The 17,275-nt window shown below is 44.7% G+C and overlaps 1 protein-coding gene across 3 annotated transcripts in view; it reads left to right on the top strand.

Moving 5' to 3' along the window:
• LOC128328147 (hepatic lectin-like) overlaps positions 1-9,474 on the top strand; it is a 70,397-nt gene extending 60,923 nt beyond the window's left edge. For all 3 annotated transcript variants that reach the window (XM_053257812.1, XM_053257813.1, XM_053257811.1), the window contains 2 exons: positions 2,392-2,510; positions 9,168-9,474. In XM_053257812.1, coding sequence (XP_053113787.1) covers positions 2,392-2,510; positions 9,168-9,342 — 294 coding nt within the window. In that variant the 3' untranslated portion in view covers positions 9,343-9,474. The remainder of the gene's footprint in view (positions 1-2,391; positions 2,511-9,167) is intronic.
• Positions 9,475-17,275: the final 7,801 nt, after the last annotated feature.

The following is a 17,275-nucleotide window of genomic DNA, read 5'->3' as shown; positions in this document are numbered from 1 at the left end:
ACAACTACCATCATCCCCAGGCTGGGGATGCTGGGAGTTGTAGTTCAAAAACAGCTGGAGGGCCAAGGTTCCCCACGCCTGTTGTAATGTTTTAACCTTTTGCTTTCATTCATTTAACCAATGTTTTAATATCTTGTTGTCATTTATCTGTTTTAACTAATGTTTTAACTTTTCTATATTTTTTGTAAACCGCTCAGAGATGTAAGTTTGGGGCGGTATACAAATATCTTAAATAAATAAAATAAATAGCAGTCCCCAGTAGCCTCTCCCTGCCTCTCAGCTGTTTGGCGTGCGTGCGGGGCTTCCAGAGAAGCCTCCATGCAGGTCTCCCACCCTGAAGACTGAAGCTCAGGAAAGAAGCAGGCAGGCAGGCAAAGAGTGTCCAACCCCAGAGCTCTCTGCAGACCCTCTGGCCAGTCCAGCCTTAGTCACGGAGGTATGATATGATTTCCTTTTTGTGGTTCTCTCCCCCACACCTTGAATATTGAGGGATTGGCTTGCCATAGGGCTTTGGTATTGAGCAGAGATGTAGGGCAGGCCGGGAGGAATGTGTATATTTAAATTGAAGTGGACTGGACAAATGGTTGGTTTTTTTTTTTAATTTTTTCCTTTAATTTAAAAAAACCCACCCAAAAAGTCCTATAAGTGGCTTGATGCATGGCAGAAAATTACAAAAATATCTGGAACTGAAGCTCCCCCTTAGACCATCATTGCACCCCCATATGGAAGAGTCTGCCCTTTGCCTTCATAAAAAGGGGTAAAATGCCCCCCCCATTTTGTCCCAGCTTTTAGATCACCTGGAATGACATGGCATAGGGCTTTGGTATTGAGCAGAGATGTAGGGCAGGGTGGGAGGAATATGTATATTTAAATTGAAGTGGATTGGACAAATTATTGGGTTTTTATTTTTTTTTTTAAACCCATCCAAAAAGTCCTGTAAGTGGCTTGTTTCATGGCAGAAAATTGCAAAAACTTCTGGAACGAACAATATATCGTTGGTTTGTTTATGAATGCACTATGCTTAAGTTGATTTGCAACCCAGAACATCTGAGAACTGTGAAGCATGTGTTGTGCTTTTTATTTTTATTTCTTTAGAAATGCAATATACGTCCAAGCTGGTTGGACATGTCCAAAAACCCCACTCACACTATTTACACTGTATGTCATCAATCAGTATGATTCTGTAATGATATGAAATGTTAAGGAGGCCCTGCACATGTTAATTCACCCCCAGCCCCACACCCCGCTAGGGATAGCCCCCACACTTCCCCACAGGGGCGTAGCAAGGTTGGAGTGGGCCCAGAGACAAGATTTTAAAATGGGCCCCCCCTCACTGAAGCTCAGCTCATGAAGTAAAGAAATCTTAAATGAGGCTGAATAGTGGTAACAAAAAGCACAGTAAAATTTATATTCTAAATTTTTTATATATAAACCTATGTGCCACAATAGATCGTCATCCTAAATTATTTTTTAAAAGGTTTTGTAAATTGTGGATGATGCAAATCATTTAATGGTACTAGAGAAAGACATGCTGTTCTGGTCGCTCCAAGACTTAACACTCACATCAATTTCGAAGGATGACTACAACTGAAGGAAGCTCGGGCGGGTGCGTGGCAGGGAGAGTCAGTCTTGTGACTTACCTCTGGGGGGCCCCTCAAGGCAGTGGGCCCCCAGACAATTGTCTCCCCTTGCCCTATTATAGTTACGCCCTTGCTTCCCCACTAAACTCCATGCAAAACTCCAATGCCCTGTTTGCTACCCCTGTTCGCTAAGTTCTCTGGCCTTCACCTCTTATAGAGAGAGAAGGCTTCAGACTGAGACACAGGAATGTGGCTCACAGGAATGTGGACTCTCCCACCAGGTGTGACTCACTACAGCCCTAACTGACTCCTCCCTCTCTCTCCCTCCAGGCAGGGAGAAACAACAACTAAATGCCACAGAGCCCTCAATGCAAGCCCTGGCAAATGCTAGCTCTGGCAAAAAACAAACACAGGCACACACACTAGGATTTCTCCCTAGCGAAACCAGTCCCTCAAAATCTCCCCTCCTTCTGTTAGTTAGTTTGAAGGGAAAAGGTGATGTTTTGTTTAGAAAAGTTTGTTCACTTCTTGAATCTGCTTCTGCTCTTCTCAGAGTAGGCTTCAAACTGAAGGACTTCATGGAGTGGTCACTGCTTGTGGTAGATACATGGGTTCTCTTTGGATGTTTAAATGAATATTGGGGTGAAGCCTGCAGCTGCCACTTCCCCAGCCCTCATGACCACATAAGCTGTCTGAACATCTTTAAGGGGCTTTTGTCTTCCTGCCTAACAGCCTATCTAGATGCAGATAGATTACTGGAATGGGTCTGAGAGGAGACTCTAACCCCTCATCCTGCATTTGTGTTTTCCAGACATATCTAGAAGATATGCTCGTAAAGAGGCCAAGACGTTATTGGATTGGACTCAGAAATTATGGTACAGATGGTAATACCAACTGGAAATTTACTGATGGCCTACAACCCAAACAAACGTGAGTCTATGAACAATATTTTACTAGCATCGGCTTGCTCAAACTTTAACTAAAATTCCTTTTCCTGTTCCTTTTCTGAGAGCTGTTGATCTTTGTGTGCCATTAATTTAGAATCCAGAGCAACATTTGCATTCCAAAAATGCATTGCTTTCAGGTGTGATGGAAAAGGATGATTGTATTCTATAGTACCATTATAACAAACAATATGCAACTTTATTTATTACATAAGGTTTGTTAGTGGTTTCATTTTTTCCAGGTAGGCCATGGATAGCATCCAAATCAAACAACAAGAAATCTACTCCATAGACATGAATGCCAACGTCTTGTCCTTTCTTCCACAATGTCTCTCTTTTGGAGTATTTCTAAAGGGAGGGCTTTTTCTGCAGGAAGCTCGGTGGCCTAGTACAAGAACTGCTCTGGCAAATTCTAAGGCATCTGCAGCTAGAAGTACTTGAGCTACTTCACCCCAAATGTTCTGTCCACACCAAAATGGGCATGATGGGTTGTAGTCCCTCCATGTCCCCCGCTGTCACTCCAACTGACTCTCCAACTTCCACCACTCCAAGGTGTTTAACCCTCATATGGAGTCATGTTTTTTACACATGAGTAAGACTTCCTACTCCCAAGTAATCTCAATGGTTACATTGTTTGCCCGCAACATCTATCTATCTATCTATCTATCTATCTATCTATCTATCTATCTATCTATCTATCTATCAATCATATTTCTATACCACCTGTTATGTCCATCTATAGGAGGTGTACAAATGAGGGAGGCTCGGTTGTCATGCATGCGGGACAGGGCCTTCTCTATGGCTGCCCCCAGACTCTGGAATGCTCTCCTGGTGGCTATTCACTCCTCGGGCTCCTTTTAGAAAGAGTGTAAAATCTTGGCTTTTTGCCCAGGCTTTTATTTGATTGTCTCTGCTGCTGCTCTTTGTATTCTGTATTGCTTTTATGCTTTTGTTTTAAATTTTTAATCAGATTTGTTTAATATTTTTCACTTAATAAGAACATAAGAACAGACCTGCTGGATCAGGCCCAAGGCCCATCTAGTCCAGCGTCCTGTTTTGCACAGTGGCCCACCAGGTGCTGCTGGAAGCCACAGACAGGAGTTGAGGGCATGCCCTCTCTCCTGCTGTTGCTCCCCTGCAACTGGTACTCAGAGGCTTCCTGCCATTGAGGCTGGAGGTGGCCCACAGCCCTCTGACTAGTAGCCATTGATAGACCTCTCCTCCATGAAGTCATCCAAACCCCTCTTAAAGCCATCCAAGTTGTTGGCTGTCACCACATCCTGTGGCAGAGAATTCCACAAGTGGATCACGCATTGTGTGAAAAAGTACTTCCGTTTGTTGGTCCTAGACCTCCTGGCAATCAATTTCATGGAGTGACCCCTGGTTCTAGTGTTGTGTGAGAGGGAAAATAATTTCTCCCTCTCCACTTTCTGCACTCCATGCATGATTTTATAGACCTCTATCATGTCTCCCCGCAGTCGTCTTTTTTCTAAACTAAAAAACCCCAGGTGTTGTAGTCTTGCCTCATAAGAAAGGTGTTCTAGGCCCCTGATCATCTTGGTTGCCCTCTTCTATACCTTCTCCAGTTCAACAATGTCCTTTTTAAGATCTGGTGGCCAGAATTGTACGCAGTACTCCAAGTGTGGTCACACCATAGTTTTGTATAAGGGCATTATAATATTAGCCTTGTTATTTTGAATCCTTTTCCTAATGATCCCTAGCATTGGATTGGCCTTTTTCACAGCTGCCGCACATTGAGTCGACACTTCCAACAAGCTGTCCACCACGACCCCAAGATCCCTCTCCTGGTCCGTCACCGACAGATCAGATCCCATCAGCATATACTTGAAGTTGGGGGTTTTCAGCCCAATGTGCATCACTTTACACTTGCTAACATTGAACCGCATTTGTCACTTTGTTGCCCACTCCCCCAGTTTGGAGAGATCCTTTTGGAGCTGCTCACAATCCATTTTGGATTTCACTACCCGGAAGAGTTTGGTATCATCTGCAAATTTGGCCACATCGCTGCTTACCCCTGCTTCTAGATCATTTATGAATAAATTTAAAAGCACCGGACCCAGTACAGATCCCTGGGGGCCCCCACTTCTTACTTCCCTCCATTGTGAAAACTCTCCATTTATACCTACCCTCTGTTTCCTTTTTGAAAATTGGTGTTACATTTGCTACTCTCCAGTCCTCTGGTACAGAGCCCAATTTCAGGGATAAGTTAAATATTTTAGCAAGGAGGTTGGCAATTTCACATTTGAGTTCTTTGAGGACTCTTGAATGGATGCCATCCGGCCCTGGTGATGTGTTAGCTTTCAGTTTTTCCAGACAGTTTAGAACATCATCCCTTGTCACTTCTATCTGACTCAGTTCTCTAGCCTCCATCCCTAAAAAGCCTGGTTCAGGAAAAGGTATATGCTCAGTATCCTCTGCCGTGAAGACAGACGCAAAGAACTCATTCAGTTTCTCTGCAACCTCCATATCCTCCTTAATAATCCCTTTCACTCCCTCATTGTCTAATGGTCCAACCGCCTCCCTGGCAGGTTTCCTGCTTCTGATATACTTAAAGAAGTTTTTGTTATTTCCCCTTGATACTTTTGGCTAAATGTTCCTCAATTCTCTTTTTGCCTCCCTTATTGTCACCTTGCATTTCTTTTGCCAGAGTTTGTGTTCCTTTCTGTTCTCTTCGTTTGGACAGGCCTTCCAATTTTGGAAGGAAGTCTTCTTCCCTTTTATGGCTTCCTTGACGGTACCCATTAGTCATGCTGCCATCCTCCTGGACTTAGTGGTACCTTTCCTCCTTTTGGGTATACAATCTAACTGGGCTTCTAGTATTGTGGTTTTAAGTAAACTCCATGCACTCTGGAGCGAAGTGACTCTCCTGATTTCCCCCCTCAGCTTTCTTTTCACCATCCTCCTCATTTTGGAGAAGTTTCCTCTTCTGGAATTCAAAAGGTCCATGTTAGGCATCCTTGGTGATTCTCTCCCCGCATGTATGCTGAATTTGATGGCACTGTGGTCACTGTTCCCTAAAGGGTCGATGACACTGACATCATGCACCAGGTCCTGGGTGTCACTCAGAATTAAGTCCAAGGTCGCCTTCTCTCTGGTTGGTTCCATGACCAACTGTTCTAGGGCACAGGGTACAGTCATTTAGCGTATCTAGAAATTTGACCTCTTTGTCCTGAACTGAATGTGAATTTACCCATTCTTTGTGTGGGTAATTGAAGTAACCCATAATTACAGCCCTGCCTCTCCTTGACGCCTCCCTGATTTCCTCCTGCAACTCCCAGTCAATTAATATTTTAATTGTTGTTGTTTTTTTACAATCTTCTTTTTAAATTTTGCTGTAAACCACTTTGGGATTGTTTGCATGAAAGGTGGTATATAAATCTAACAACAAACAAACAAAGAAACAAATAAATTGCTGGCAGGACAGCTGGAAGGGGAAAAAGCTATTTGATTTCCAATTCCCCCTTCCCTGTAATGGCCTGCTGACCTGACAAGATTACTTCTTTCATTCCCCACCAACACCGGAATTGCTGCCCCACAGTCAGTGGATATGCCCCCTGTCTCCCCATCTCCAGGTAAGCCTAGACACATAAAACAATATCACCCAGGACAGAAGCCCCATTATTAAATCCCCCCCACATGCAAATACTTGGGCCAGGAGACCTGACCCTTGCCCTCACTGTCCCCCAAAGTGGCTCCCCCAAAGGGGCAACATCCTTTGGTGTCGCCCCTTCCATGGTTTACCTGTCGGTGGTGGGCCCGCCTTCACTGGCAGCACCTTAAATAGCCCTGAGCAGCAAGCTCTGGCAGATGAACTCCAGGAAACTCCCAAGTCACCCGCTGTGGGCCCCAGTCCAGCAAAGCCTCACCACAGTCCAGCAGCTGGTCGTGGGGGGCAGATAGGAAGCAGGGGGTCAGAGAATCAGGCAGGCAGGCACCCAGTCCCTCACCCTGGGGTTTGCCTGGGAGCAGATGTTCCTCCTCCTCTTCTCTCCTGCAGGCTTCTGGGGGGCTGAAGTCACTGGCAGCTGTTTTAGGAGAAACCATGCCAGAAAGCTCAGCAGGGATGATTCAGCATTTTTCTTCCCCTCACATGAGCTTGCTCTGAGACAAAATCTTTAATCTGTGACATGGGATAACCCAGAAAAAAAACTTCTCTTAATCTTGCTCTTGGATAGGTACAAAATTCTTTGACATGCAAGACTACACATGGTGAGAAATCTGATAGCTGCTGAATGTTTGAGGATGTGTTTGCACCAGAGAAATCCCCCCTCAGACCCCTCTTTTCCTGAGTTAAAAACCAACTCAGAGAGGCTTGCAAAAAGAAAAGATCTTTAAAAACAGTTTTATTCCATTACTACAGACTGCTTCCATCTGAGGCTTTCTCAGCTTTTAGATACAGTTAAGAATACTTAGTAGGATTACAAAAATCAGTTCTCTTAATGCACGCTTAAATTTTTACAGAGGCTTTTGCAACACCCTTGGTGTATTAAGCATAGGCTAGTGTTTCTTATTTCAGTTACGTTGCAAGTAAACTATAATAGAACAATATTGAGAATATGCAGAGCACACACCAAAGAAACATAAATTCTAATGCAAACTCTTACTAAACCACTTTCTCCTGCCCTAAACTTCCAAAGTCATTAGCCTTGGCTTCCTTTTCCATTGAACTCACCAAACTCCAGTTGAGTATCAAGCCCCTGCAGTTCTATTTTCCAAGAGCTACAGTCATCCTGTTGAAGCAAACCCAATTGCTACATGTCCCCTTGCTCCTCCAACACACAACTTCCTTTCTTGTTCCCAGAATTCCCAGCCACAGCTCTCTAGGTCCCTCCCACCCTGGTGGACTGATTGGGCAATCTCTGTAGGACACCAGCCTGTTCACTTCTGGTTATCGTTTTAGAGGGAGGGGAGATTGGTCACTACAATGGGATTATACCGACTGATAGAGGACATGTCCATAGATGGCTACTATTCTTGATGGTGATATGCTGTTACCACTACGTCCAGATACAGGACACCACTGAATCCCAGTTGCAGAGGGGAGGGGGGTTGTCTTTATCTCCTGCTGGTGGGCTTCCACACAACATCTATTTGGCTAATGCTTGACCTCTGTAGGATCTAGAACAGGGGTGGTGAACCAGCATGGTGTAGTGGTTAGAGTGCTAGACTAGGACCAGGGAGACCCGAGTTCAAATCCCCATTCAGCTATGATACTAGCTGGGTGACTCTGGGCCAGTCGCTTCTCTCTCAGCCTAACCTACTTCACAGGGTTGTTGTGTAAGAGATTTTTTTAGATGCCCCCAAATCCCTGCAGCCAGGAATAAATGGGGACCCCAAAAACCCTCACACTAACAGAGACTGTGGGCTCTTTTGATGGCCCTGGCTGTGAAGAATCTCAAGACCCAAGAAAACACAAGGAGAATGAAGAGATTATATTTTAATCAAAACAGATTTATTTTCTTACCAAAATTCAGATGAATCACAGCATACAGCATACATACTTCTCTCACATAAAGCAATCACAAAACTGACAGCCTTGAGACACTGACAGGATAGCTGGACCCTTGCAGTCACAATATACTATACCCCAAGGGAGCCTTGACTGGTTCCTCTTTTTGTTAGATGCTAGGTGTTGTCAAATTGATTGATTTTACTTCCTCCTTTCCTCCTCCTGTGTGCTGTGCCTGAGCCACCCTCCCTGAGGGAGAGAGCATCCCGCTTGGATCCCAATAGGGGATTTTTGTACCATTCTGTGATTCACCCACACATTGATTTCCACAATTCCTTGATGATAATTGGTCAAAAGAGGTTTTGACCAGTTGGCCTATAATTCAATTTGCTGATACCCTTGGCATTTAATATCATTGGTCAAAGGTGGCCTGTGCGTAAGGGAACCAAAAGGTACAGAGTCTGGGCAGCACCAATTTTTCTCAAGTGTGACGTTTGTGGTTAGCTTATCCTTACTTTTTAGACTATGCTTTTCAGTGAAAAATGAGCAAGTTTGCCTGAGTTGACAGGCTGGGTCTCTAAGATTAGACGAGAGAGAAGGTGGGGGCTGTCCTTGACAGAGTGGAAGGTTGCTGGAACGAGGAGTTTGGCATGGTCAAGGATGTCTAATTTCAACCAATTGTGGGAGGCTAGGGACAGGCCCAGAGTGGGAGAGTGTCCTGGACCATGAAGGAGGATATCTAATTTGGACGTATTGTGTGGGATTTGGGAATCCACCCAAGGCCCACCCAAGGTTGAAGGCTAAACTACCTCAAGCAAGCAGACTCATGTCAAGCATCTAACTAACATAATATGGCTAAATTGTCCAAGCACTTATTCAATATAAAAGTGACCTGACTAGGTCTTACAGTTGTGAGGAGAAACCTAAGTATGTAGTACACCGCTCTGGGCTCCTTGGAGGAAGAGTGTGATATAAATGTATAACAACAACAACAACCTTGGCCCTCCAGCTGTTTTTGAACTACAACTCCCACCATCCCCACCCACAATAGTTCAAAAACAGCTGGAGGGCCAAGGTTTCCCACCCCTGATCTAGAGGATGCTGGACTAGGCAGGCCAGCCTGATCCAGCAGGATTCTTCTTAAGTTCTTATGTTATGTTATTTTATTTCTAGATTCTGGGCACATGACGAGCCAAAGTTACATACTGGAAATTGTGTTGTACTTGGATTCCCGTGCACTCCTCTTCAATGTTGGTTCTCAGAAGAATGTTCTCAAACAAAAAGAAGATGCATCTGTAGAAAAAGTGCTAAAATAAGGTGGTTCAGGACAAGCTCAATAAACGTCTAAGTTATCTCAAAATGATGAAATAGCTGAAATAATTAACTGAAATGAAATGGGAGTTCACAATTGATGTGCAAAAAGAAGAACAATGTGGAAGAACAAGTAGAAAAGTTCAGCTTGAGCATAAATAAATGTATGGCATCTCCAATCGTTGGATTCCATTCCTTATATTTCTAGCATTTTCCCAGTTTGTCTTTCCGAAACTGATAATCTATACATTTTACTGGATATGAATAGAACAATTGTGATATCATAGGCCATGGTTTCTCAACTCTGACCCCAGTAGTCTATTTGGGAACACTGACCATAGTGTGATCAAATTTAGCATACATGCAAGTAGAGAATTGCCAAGGAAGTCTAGCACAGACACTTTGAACTTCAGAAGAAGGAACTTCTCTAAAATGAGGAATTTGAAAAAGAAAACTGAAAGGGAAAATCAGGAGGGTCACTTTGCTTCAGAATGCATGGAATTTAAATGGCTCCCAGTCCATTTTTCGGCCCAATTCAAAGTGTTGGTTTTGACTTTTAAAGCCCTAAATGGCTTGGGGTTACGGGAGAGAGAGCCTTTTTCCATATGTCCCTACCCATACCTTAAGATCTTCTTGATTTTCCTCTTCCGGGTAGGGATGTGCAAACAGGTTCAACGTCGAACGTGTTTGAAATCGAACCTGTTTGGTTTGACTCTTTGGGATCAAACAGAACCATCCAGTTTGGTCCAACCCCAGTCTGAACACCCACAACTGTTTGTGGGGTTCGTGGAATTTTTTTTTAAAAAAAATAAATTTTACTTACCTCCTTTGGGGGAGTTGTTGGAGGCAGCGAGGGTGTGTGTCCATGGAGGTTCCCCCTCCCCCCGCCAGCGTCCCTTCATGCTGCCACCGGCCGTTCGTCTGGCTCTTTGGCCCATTCGGGCCTGCCCCCTCCAGCTCGGTGCCTATTTTGGAGGCTGCCACACCTGCGCATTTGGCCACACAGTGGCCAATTGCTCAGGCATGGCAGCCTCCAAAATGGCCTCCACACCAGAGGGGAAAGGCCCAAACAGGCCAAAGAGCCGTTCGAATGGCCGGTGGCAGCATGAGGGCAGGCCAATGGGGGGAAGGGGAACTTCCGCAACTCCCTCCCTGCCTTCAACAACTCCCCCAAAGCGGGTAAATAAATTTTTTTAAAAAAATGTTTGCAACCCCCCCAGACTGAACTGGTCCAGTCCAGTTCCGGTCCAGTCTCGAACCGAACTGGACCAGCCAGTTCCATGCACACCCTTACCTCTGGGTGCCCCTGCCAAACAAGGTGAGGCACCTGGCTACCAGGAAGAAGGCCTTTTTGGTGGTTGTACCTTATTTATGAAATAGCCTCCCCAGTGGGTCTCACCTGGCCTCATCACTTTGTTCTTTTAGATGCCAGGTAAACCTGAATTTAAACCCAAATTTAAAAGGCTTGTTTGAACAAAAAGGTCTTCTTTTTGTTCAAGCAGGCTTTTAAAATTTGGGTTTTCAGAACTGTTGTGATTTTTAACTAATTTTAAAATGAGTGTTTAAGCTGCTTTGTATTGTATTGCGTATTTTCTTTTCACCTTTTTTCCTGTTATGATTTAATGTGATGTGTTTTGATTATATGTTTTAATCCTCTGTTGTGAGCTGCCCAGAGGACAATTTGTTATGGGGTGGCTAACAAATAAAGATGATGATGATAATTAAAGCCACAATAATAGAAGCCCAGTTAGAATGTATTTTAAGAAGAAGGAAAGATACCACCAAGTCCAGGAGGGAGACTGGGGAAACTGGGGGAATGGGCAAAAAAATGGCAAAATGTGGTTCAATGAAAATTAGTGGAAAGTTGTGCATATTGGGGCAAGCATCCCCAACATCACATATGCGCTGATGGGATCTGAGCTGTCGGTGAGTGACCAAGAGAGGAAACTTGGGGCTGTGGTGGAGAGCTCATTGAAAGTGTCGACTCAGTGTGTGGCAACTGTGAAAAAGACAAATTCCATGCTCAGAATCCTTAGGGAAAGGACTGAAAATAAAACTGCTAATATAAAAATGTCCTTATACAAACCTATGATGCAGCCACATTTGGAGTACAGATCTGCAAAATATTTCAATGTCAAAATCTAAGAGAGCACCTTCTTTTACATGATCCCCACTGCACATTAAGATCATCTGAGGAGGTCTGTCTCCAGTTGCCACCGGTTTGTCTAGTGGCGACGCAGAGGCGGGCCTTTTCTGTAGCTGCTCCTGGGCTGTGGAATGCACTGTAAGAGATTTTTGTCACCCCGAAAATTCCTGCAACCAGGAATAAATAGGGGCTCCAAGAATCTTCATATTCACAGGGTTCTTTTTATGGTGCTGGCTGCCAAGAATCCCAAGACCCAAGAAAACACGAAGAGAATATGATTAATCAAAGCAAATTTATTTTTCTTACCAATATTCAGAAAAGCTGCAGTACATATACACAATAACTTCCCTTCTCTTCACAGCAGCTAAACTAAAACCCAGTTGATACCCTACAGCTCACTAAAGCTTTCACTTCACTCTATTGACCTTACTCCTGAGCTTACCAAGAGAGAAAAAGATGTTCCCTTTTTTCAGGGTTTTGGGTGTGATGAATCAGGCAGTCTCCTCTCTTTCCTCGGCCCCAGCCTTCACTGGTCCGTCTCTCCCTTCCTTTTTTTTATATCTCCAGATTCGGGTCTTAAATACCTCCAATATTTGCTCACACACCCAAAAAAGGGGTTCCGGGCATTGGAGACCCTTACCTCCAACTCACGCTTCCTGACATTCAGCACCATTGCCTAAGGAAAAAGAGGAACTTGCTACGTGTAACAAGACCTCCCCCCTTTTTCCATCGGCCACCTGAAATACACTGAAATAAACTTTCGACATATAAATGAATCACCAAAAAATAAGGAAGTACGCTCAAACTAATGGCCTAATATGACCACAATCTGGCCTAACATGACCACAAACAGAGTGGGGGCACGTTGTTAAAAAAAAAAAAAAAAAGAGGAACTGAAAAAGAGGAACTTGGCATCTACTTGGCATAGACTAATCTATGTCAAGGGTGAGACTCAAAGCAGGGCTTTGATATAAAATCACATCAAGTGATCAAACTCGTGTGCAATCACCCATCTAACACAGCATAGCCAATCTATATAGTCACATAGCTAACCAAATAGGCACAACTTACATATTCAATACAAAATTGACCCAACAGGAACTTACAGCACTCAAGACAGTCTAGATACATCAACCTGAATTCCTTTAACCAATCTTTGAAATAATTGCTGCAGTAATATACCAATGCAGGTATATTTTATACCATTTCCCCCTTAGAGTATGATTCTCTGTAAATTTTATAGTCATCTTCCATTGAAATTCCCACTGTTGAATCTCTATTGTTTTGTTAAAGTTCTGCATCCATTTTACCATAGTCTTTCACCTGTTCAGATTCTGAGTCATACTTCAATAAAAGTTTTTATATAAGACCTAGCATGTGTTCTGAGTTCTTTTTTATTAAAATTTCAAATTCTGTCAAATCTTTTAATTTCCCACCTTGCTTCTGTACTTCTTCCTGAATTATGCTGCTGATCTGTAAATATAGTAGCCAGGGAGGAGTTTCTTTCCACTCTTGACTTAAGCATTGAACGGATTTCATTTTTTATCTTCCCACCATAAGACTCTGCAAGTCATAAACTCTCCAAAGATCAAATTGTTTTGTATGTTCTTCTCTGTGAAAACATATATTTAATATTGAAGCTACAGGCAACAGTGTTGGACTTATCCTTTTTTAATACTTATCCTATACCTTCATTAAGCTATTGTTAATGGAGTGGTTTTTAATTTCTATATCTGTTTTCTTTATATCTGTCCACAAATACCTATGTAGGCCATTGGTCATATCTGACCCTTCCATATTTGTAATCCATCCATATGAAGCTTTAATCCACTTTGTAATCCAGGTTAAACAGCTGGCATGATAACATAATTTCAAACTTGGGACAGCCGTTGTCTCCAGATCCCAGCCCCAAGAAGACACCGAGACAGTTATTGGGTAAATGGGCCACAACTTTATTTAAACAAGTGGCATAGCGAACTGGAAGGGGTAATAAACATCCCTTTTGACAGTGTGGGCTCAATAGAAGGCTGGGTTGGACTCCACTGCCCTTGACCCACGCCTTGACTGGGCAACCCACCCTGGCTCAGGCAGAAAGCAGGTAACCCACTTTCTGCCTTCCCAGCCAACCCCCTCATAAAGCCGGGGGCAGGGGCGTATCTAGGGTAGGGCAGGCAGGGCACATGCCCCAGGCGCCACTTGAAGGGGGCGCCATTTTCTAAAATTTAAAAAATCTAAAAGATGGCCAGCAAAACCAAAATGGCACATGCTCAAATGGACTCTGTGAGGCCCTAGGCCAGGCCACGCCTCACAGAGGCCATTTGAGCATGAGCGGTGACCATTTTGTTTTGAGCAGCCATTTATAATTTTTTTTTTTTAAAAAAAATTATTTAAAAAAATGGCCATGACACATGCTCAAATGGTCCCTGTGAGGCCTTAGAGGCCAGCGCGGGAAGGGGGAACCTTTGCAGATCCCTCCACAGCCTTTAGAAAACCTCCTGAAGGGGCTATAGGTGTGTGTGTGTGTGTGTGTGTATGTCACTGTACACATATTTAGTTTGGAACTATGTACAGAGAATCAGGGCTTATAAATACTGAGCTGAAGTATATGAGTTAAGATTGTATTCATTTGCTCTTACTTTGCTTATAAGTGAGTTAAATGTGATGTCTTAATAATATGGTTATTAATGGTGAGTTTGTCTTTGAATCAGTGTGAAATCCTTAGTATTAAGACCCACTGGGAGTTTCTTGCTCTCTTTCTCTTATTTTAACTGTCTTTATGAAATACTAGAATATATTCCAAGCAGTGACACAGTTTACTCTGAATATCCTTTAATTATTTTCAGAGTATCTTGGAAAAGTCAAATTCTCCATTTATTTTTAAAACTTACGTAATAGTGATGCTACAATGCATAGTAGAGAATTAGACAGGCACTTCTGTTTAGTTTTCCAAGTACACCTCCACATAGTATTTGGGTATTTCATTAGCCCCAGCATACTGACATTTGTAGTTTTCCAGCATTTTTTGGTCTGGCTATGTCCACTGCCAAATAGTTATTGAAATATTAAAAGATTAATGAGCTTGACTTGTATTTTTCAGCTGATATTATGGTAAAGTTATCTGAAAGATGGGTGTCAGATGCTTGGACAGGGGGCGCAATTTCAGTGCTTGCCCTAGGCGCTATTTTCCCTAGATACGCCTCTGGCCGGCGGAGGGCGGGGGAACTGGACCCTTCTAGGACTTCTCCCACCATGGACCGCACAGCCAAAGGGCTAGAGAAATCCCAAAGCTGGTATCTTAGCGAATCTTACTCCCTGGGCTGCACAAGCCACAAGGGAGCAATGGACCAATCATCCTTCTAACAGTCCAAGGGTGCTCACCTACACTCAATACCCTCCAATGACCACCCAACCCGCACTGTCCCTGCCACACAGGGAGGTTAGCCTAGCTTGACCTCCCTGCCCCACGCCCTTCCAGCACCTCCACAAGCCCCCTCTGAATATTTTTAAAATACAATTTTATGCATTTATTTATTTATTTATTTATTTATCAAATTTGTATACCACCCCAAACAATTCACATCCCTCCTCTGACAGGTGAACCCCATCAGGCTGGAAAAGGCAAGAGAAATTGGGCAGATAGCCCAGGCTGCAACAGCACTGCCCCGCCAGATGCCACAACCATCTTGCCGATGGCAGTTGAGGCTTTCCATCTGGCCCTTTCAACCCTGCTAACACTTTGTACCCTGCGCCAAACACAGCGTTGCAGCCAATCAACCCATAACAACCAGACACTGGGCATCCAGCCCCTTATCACTGAGAAGTCGGAGGCAGCCTGTTGGATTGTGGAAAGTCCAGTCCACTTGCCTAGATCGTTTTCTCCCAGATGAACGATGACAACGTCAGGCTGGGGTTATCTAGCTAAGTAACCCCAAAGAGCGGGGAGCAACTGGCTCCAGACCATGCCCCGCATACCCATCCAGTATATCCTGGAACTCTTTCCCAAACCAAGTTGGGTGCCCCAATGGGAGGTGCTGGCTCCTTGAATGCCCAGAAGACCAACGACTGACTGCAGACAGTAACTCGAACTGGAGCCGCTGCTCCACCAACACCTGCTGAGAAAACAAATGGTTAAATGAGACAGCAGCAGCACCTCCTTCAGCGCACATAGCGGCGCCACACCACCTTCGACTTCCATTGTCCAATCCGCATGACATCCAGCTCTGGAAAACCCAGGTGACTGATGGTAGAGGCAGCCCCAATCCGGAAATAGAGTAGGCTGAACCCCACCCCGGACTCCCCCACCAGCCCCAAAGCCCTCTTCAAAATCATCCAAAACTGAAATTGAGTAAGAGGATCTCCACCCTCATGGATGAACAAACAGCCAGCAGGGTTAGGCCACAGGGCCACATACTGCTCCAGCGGAGCAGCTGGGCAAACCGGGGACCCAAGCTCAGCAGACAAGGGTATAACTAGTCCCCTCCCCTTCTGGTCTGTTTTTGATAAACGCAACAGAAGTCTAGCCCTGCATTGAGAGAAGAACAAGTCAGCATATCACAGCCAGTGATCCCTGGAGGACCTCCTACTGCGAGGCAAAACCTCTCCTGGCCAAAAGGCCCCCCCAAAGTAAACTAAAACTGCTGCCTGAAACAAGGCTGCCTCCCAAGCTGAACCACAGCAGGAGGGCAAATGAACTACCAAAGCCGAGATTACTTCTAGTGTGAGCGGCTTCCTCCAGTCCGGACAACAAGGGAGCCCTCTAGCCCAGCCCTCCATCCTCCTCCTAACCCTGGGGTCCCTGGAACAGTCTTGAACTCCCCGAGGCTCCCCCTCTTCCCCCAAGATTAATACGATTTCTCCTCTTCCTGATTTGAATTACGATTTGAAATTGACAGCTGCCTCCAGCCCCACTGGCCCTTCAGTTTAGAACCAAAATCTATCCAAAGGAGGCATCCCTCCCCTGCTCCAACAAAGAGAATTTGCTAAAACAGTGAAAGCACCTGGGTCCAAAAAGAGAGGCTGAGGCAGCAGGACCCCCAAATGCGAGGGAGTCTTCCCTTCCTCCACCCGCCTGCCCGCCCAGAGGCAGATGCAAAGAACCTCTGCAGAAGAATAGCCCAGAGGGAGTGGGTGGCGCGGGTCCTATTTCCATCCCAATAACATTTCCCAGCCCAGGGTGGATGTTCTGGGCATATTCAATGCCTTATGGTTCCAGCAAAAGTGCCCTCCCCAACCCTGGACCTCCATGCAAAGGGCTGCAGGAAATTCTGGTGAAGCTGGTGGGTGAGTCACTGCTCTTCTGGGATCCCTCTCCTAGGAACACGCCAGTGGGGAAAAGAAACCTTCCCAGACCACCAGGACCTTCCTGAACTCTAGTGCCTCCAAAGCCTTTCCTCTGCCTCCTTCCATTTTCCATACATTTTCTATCTCTGTGAAGGCAAAAGTTCATGTTCACAGACAGGCATGGGCACACGCTTTGCTCCTCTCTTGTTGCCTCTGATCTAGTTTTGTTTCTTTGTTGGGGGCGGAGGGAGGGTAGAGAGACAGGGCTGGCATGACTGGGGATTTGCCATTTCTAAATCTTCCCGTTTACTGGTCATCGGTACCAACCTACCCCCCAAAATAGTGGTCAGGTTATAACTGGAGCAGATTTTATGTCAGAAGCGTGTGTCTTTTGATGGGCGGGGAAGGGGCTTCGGAATGTGTATGTGTCTTTTCCCTTTCCTTTCAGCCGCTGTTTGGAGTGCAAATTTCGGGGGGGTTCGTTCAAACTAATTTGGCTATGAACAAAATCCAGACTTTCTAAAATGCTGCTCTTAGAATTCCA

This window comes from Hemicordylus capensis, chromosome 5, assembly GCF_027244095.1.
Source record: "Hemicordylus capensis ecotype Gifberg chromosome 5, rHemCap1.1.pri, whole genome shotgun sequence".
In the NCBI taxonomy this organism is placed as follows: Eukaryota; Metazoa; Chordata; class Lepidosauria; order Squamata; family Cordylidae; genus Hemicordylus; species Hemicordylus capensis.
Note: the sequence above shows the minus strand (reverse complement) of the source record. Positions and strands in the feature narration are given on the sequence as shown.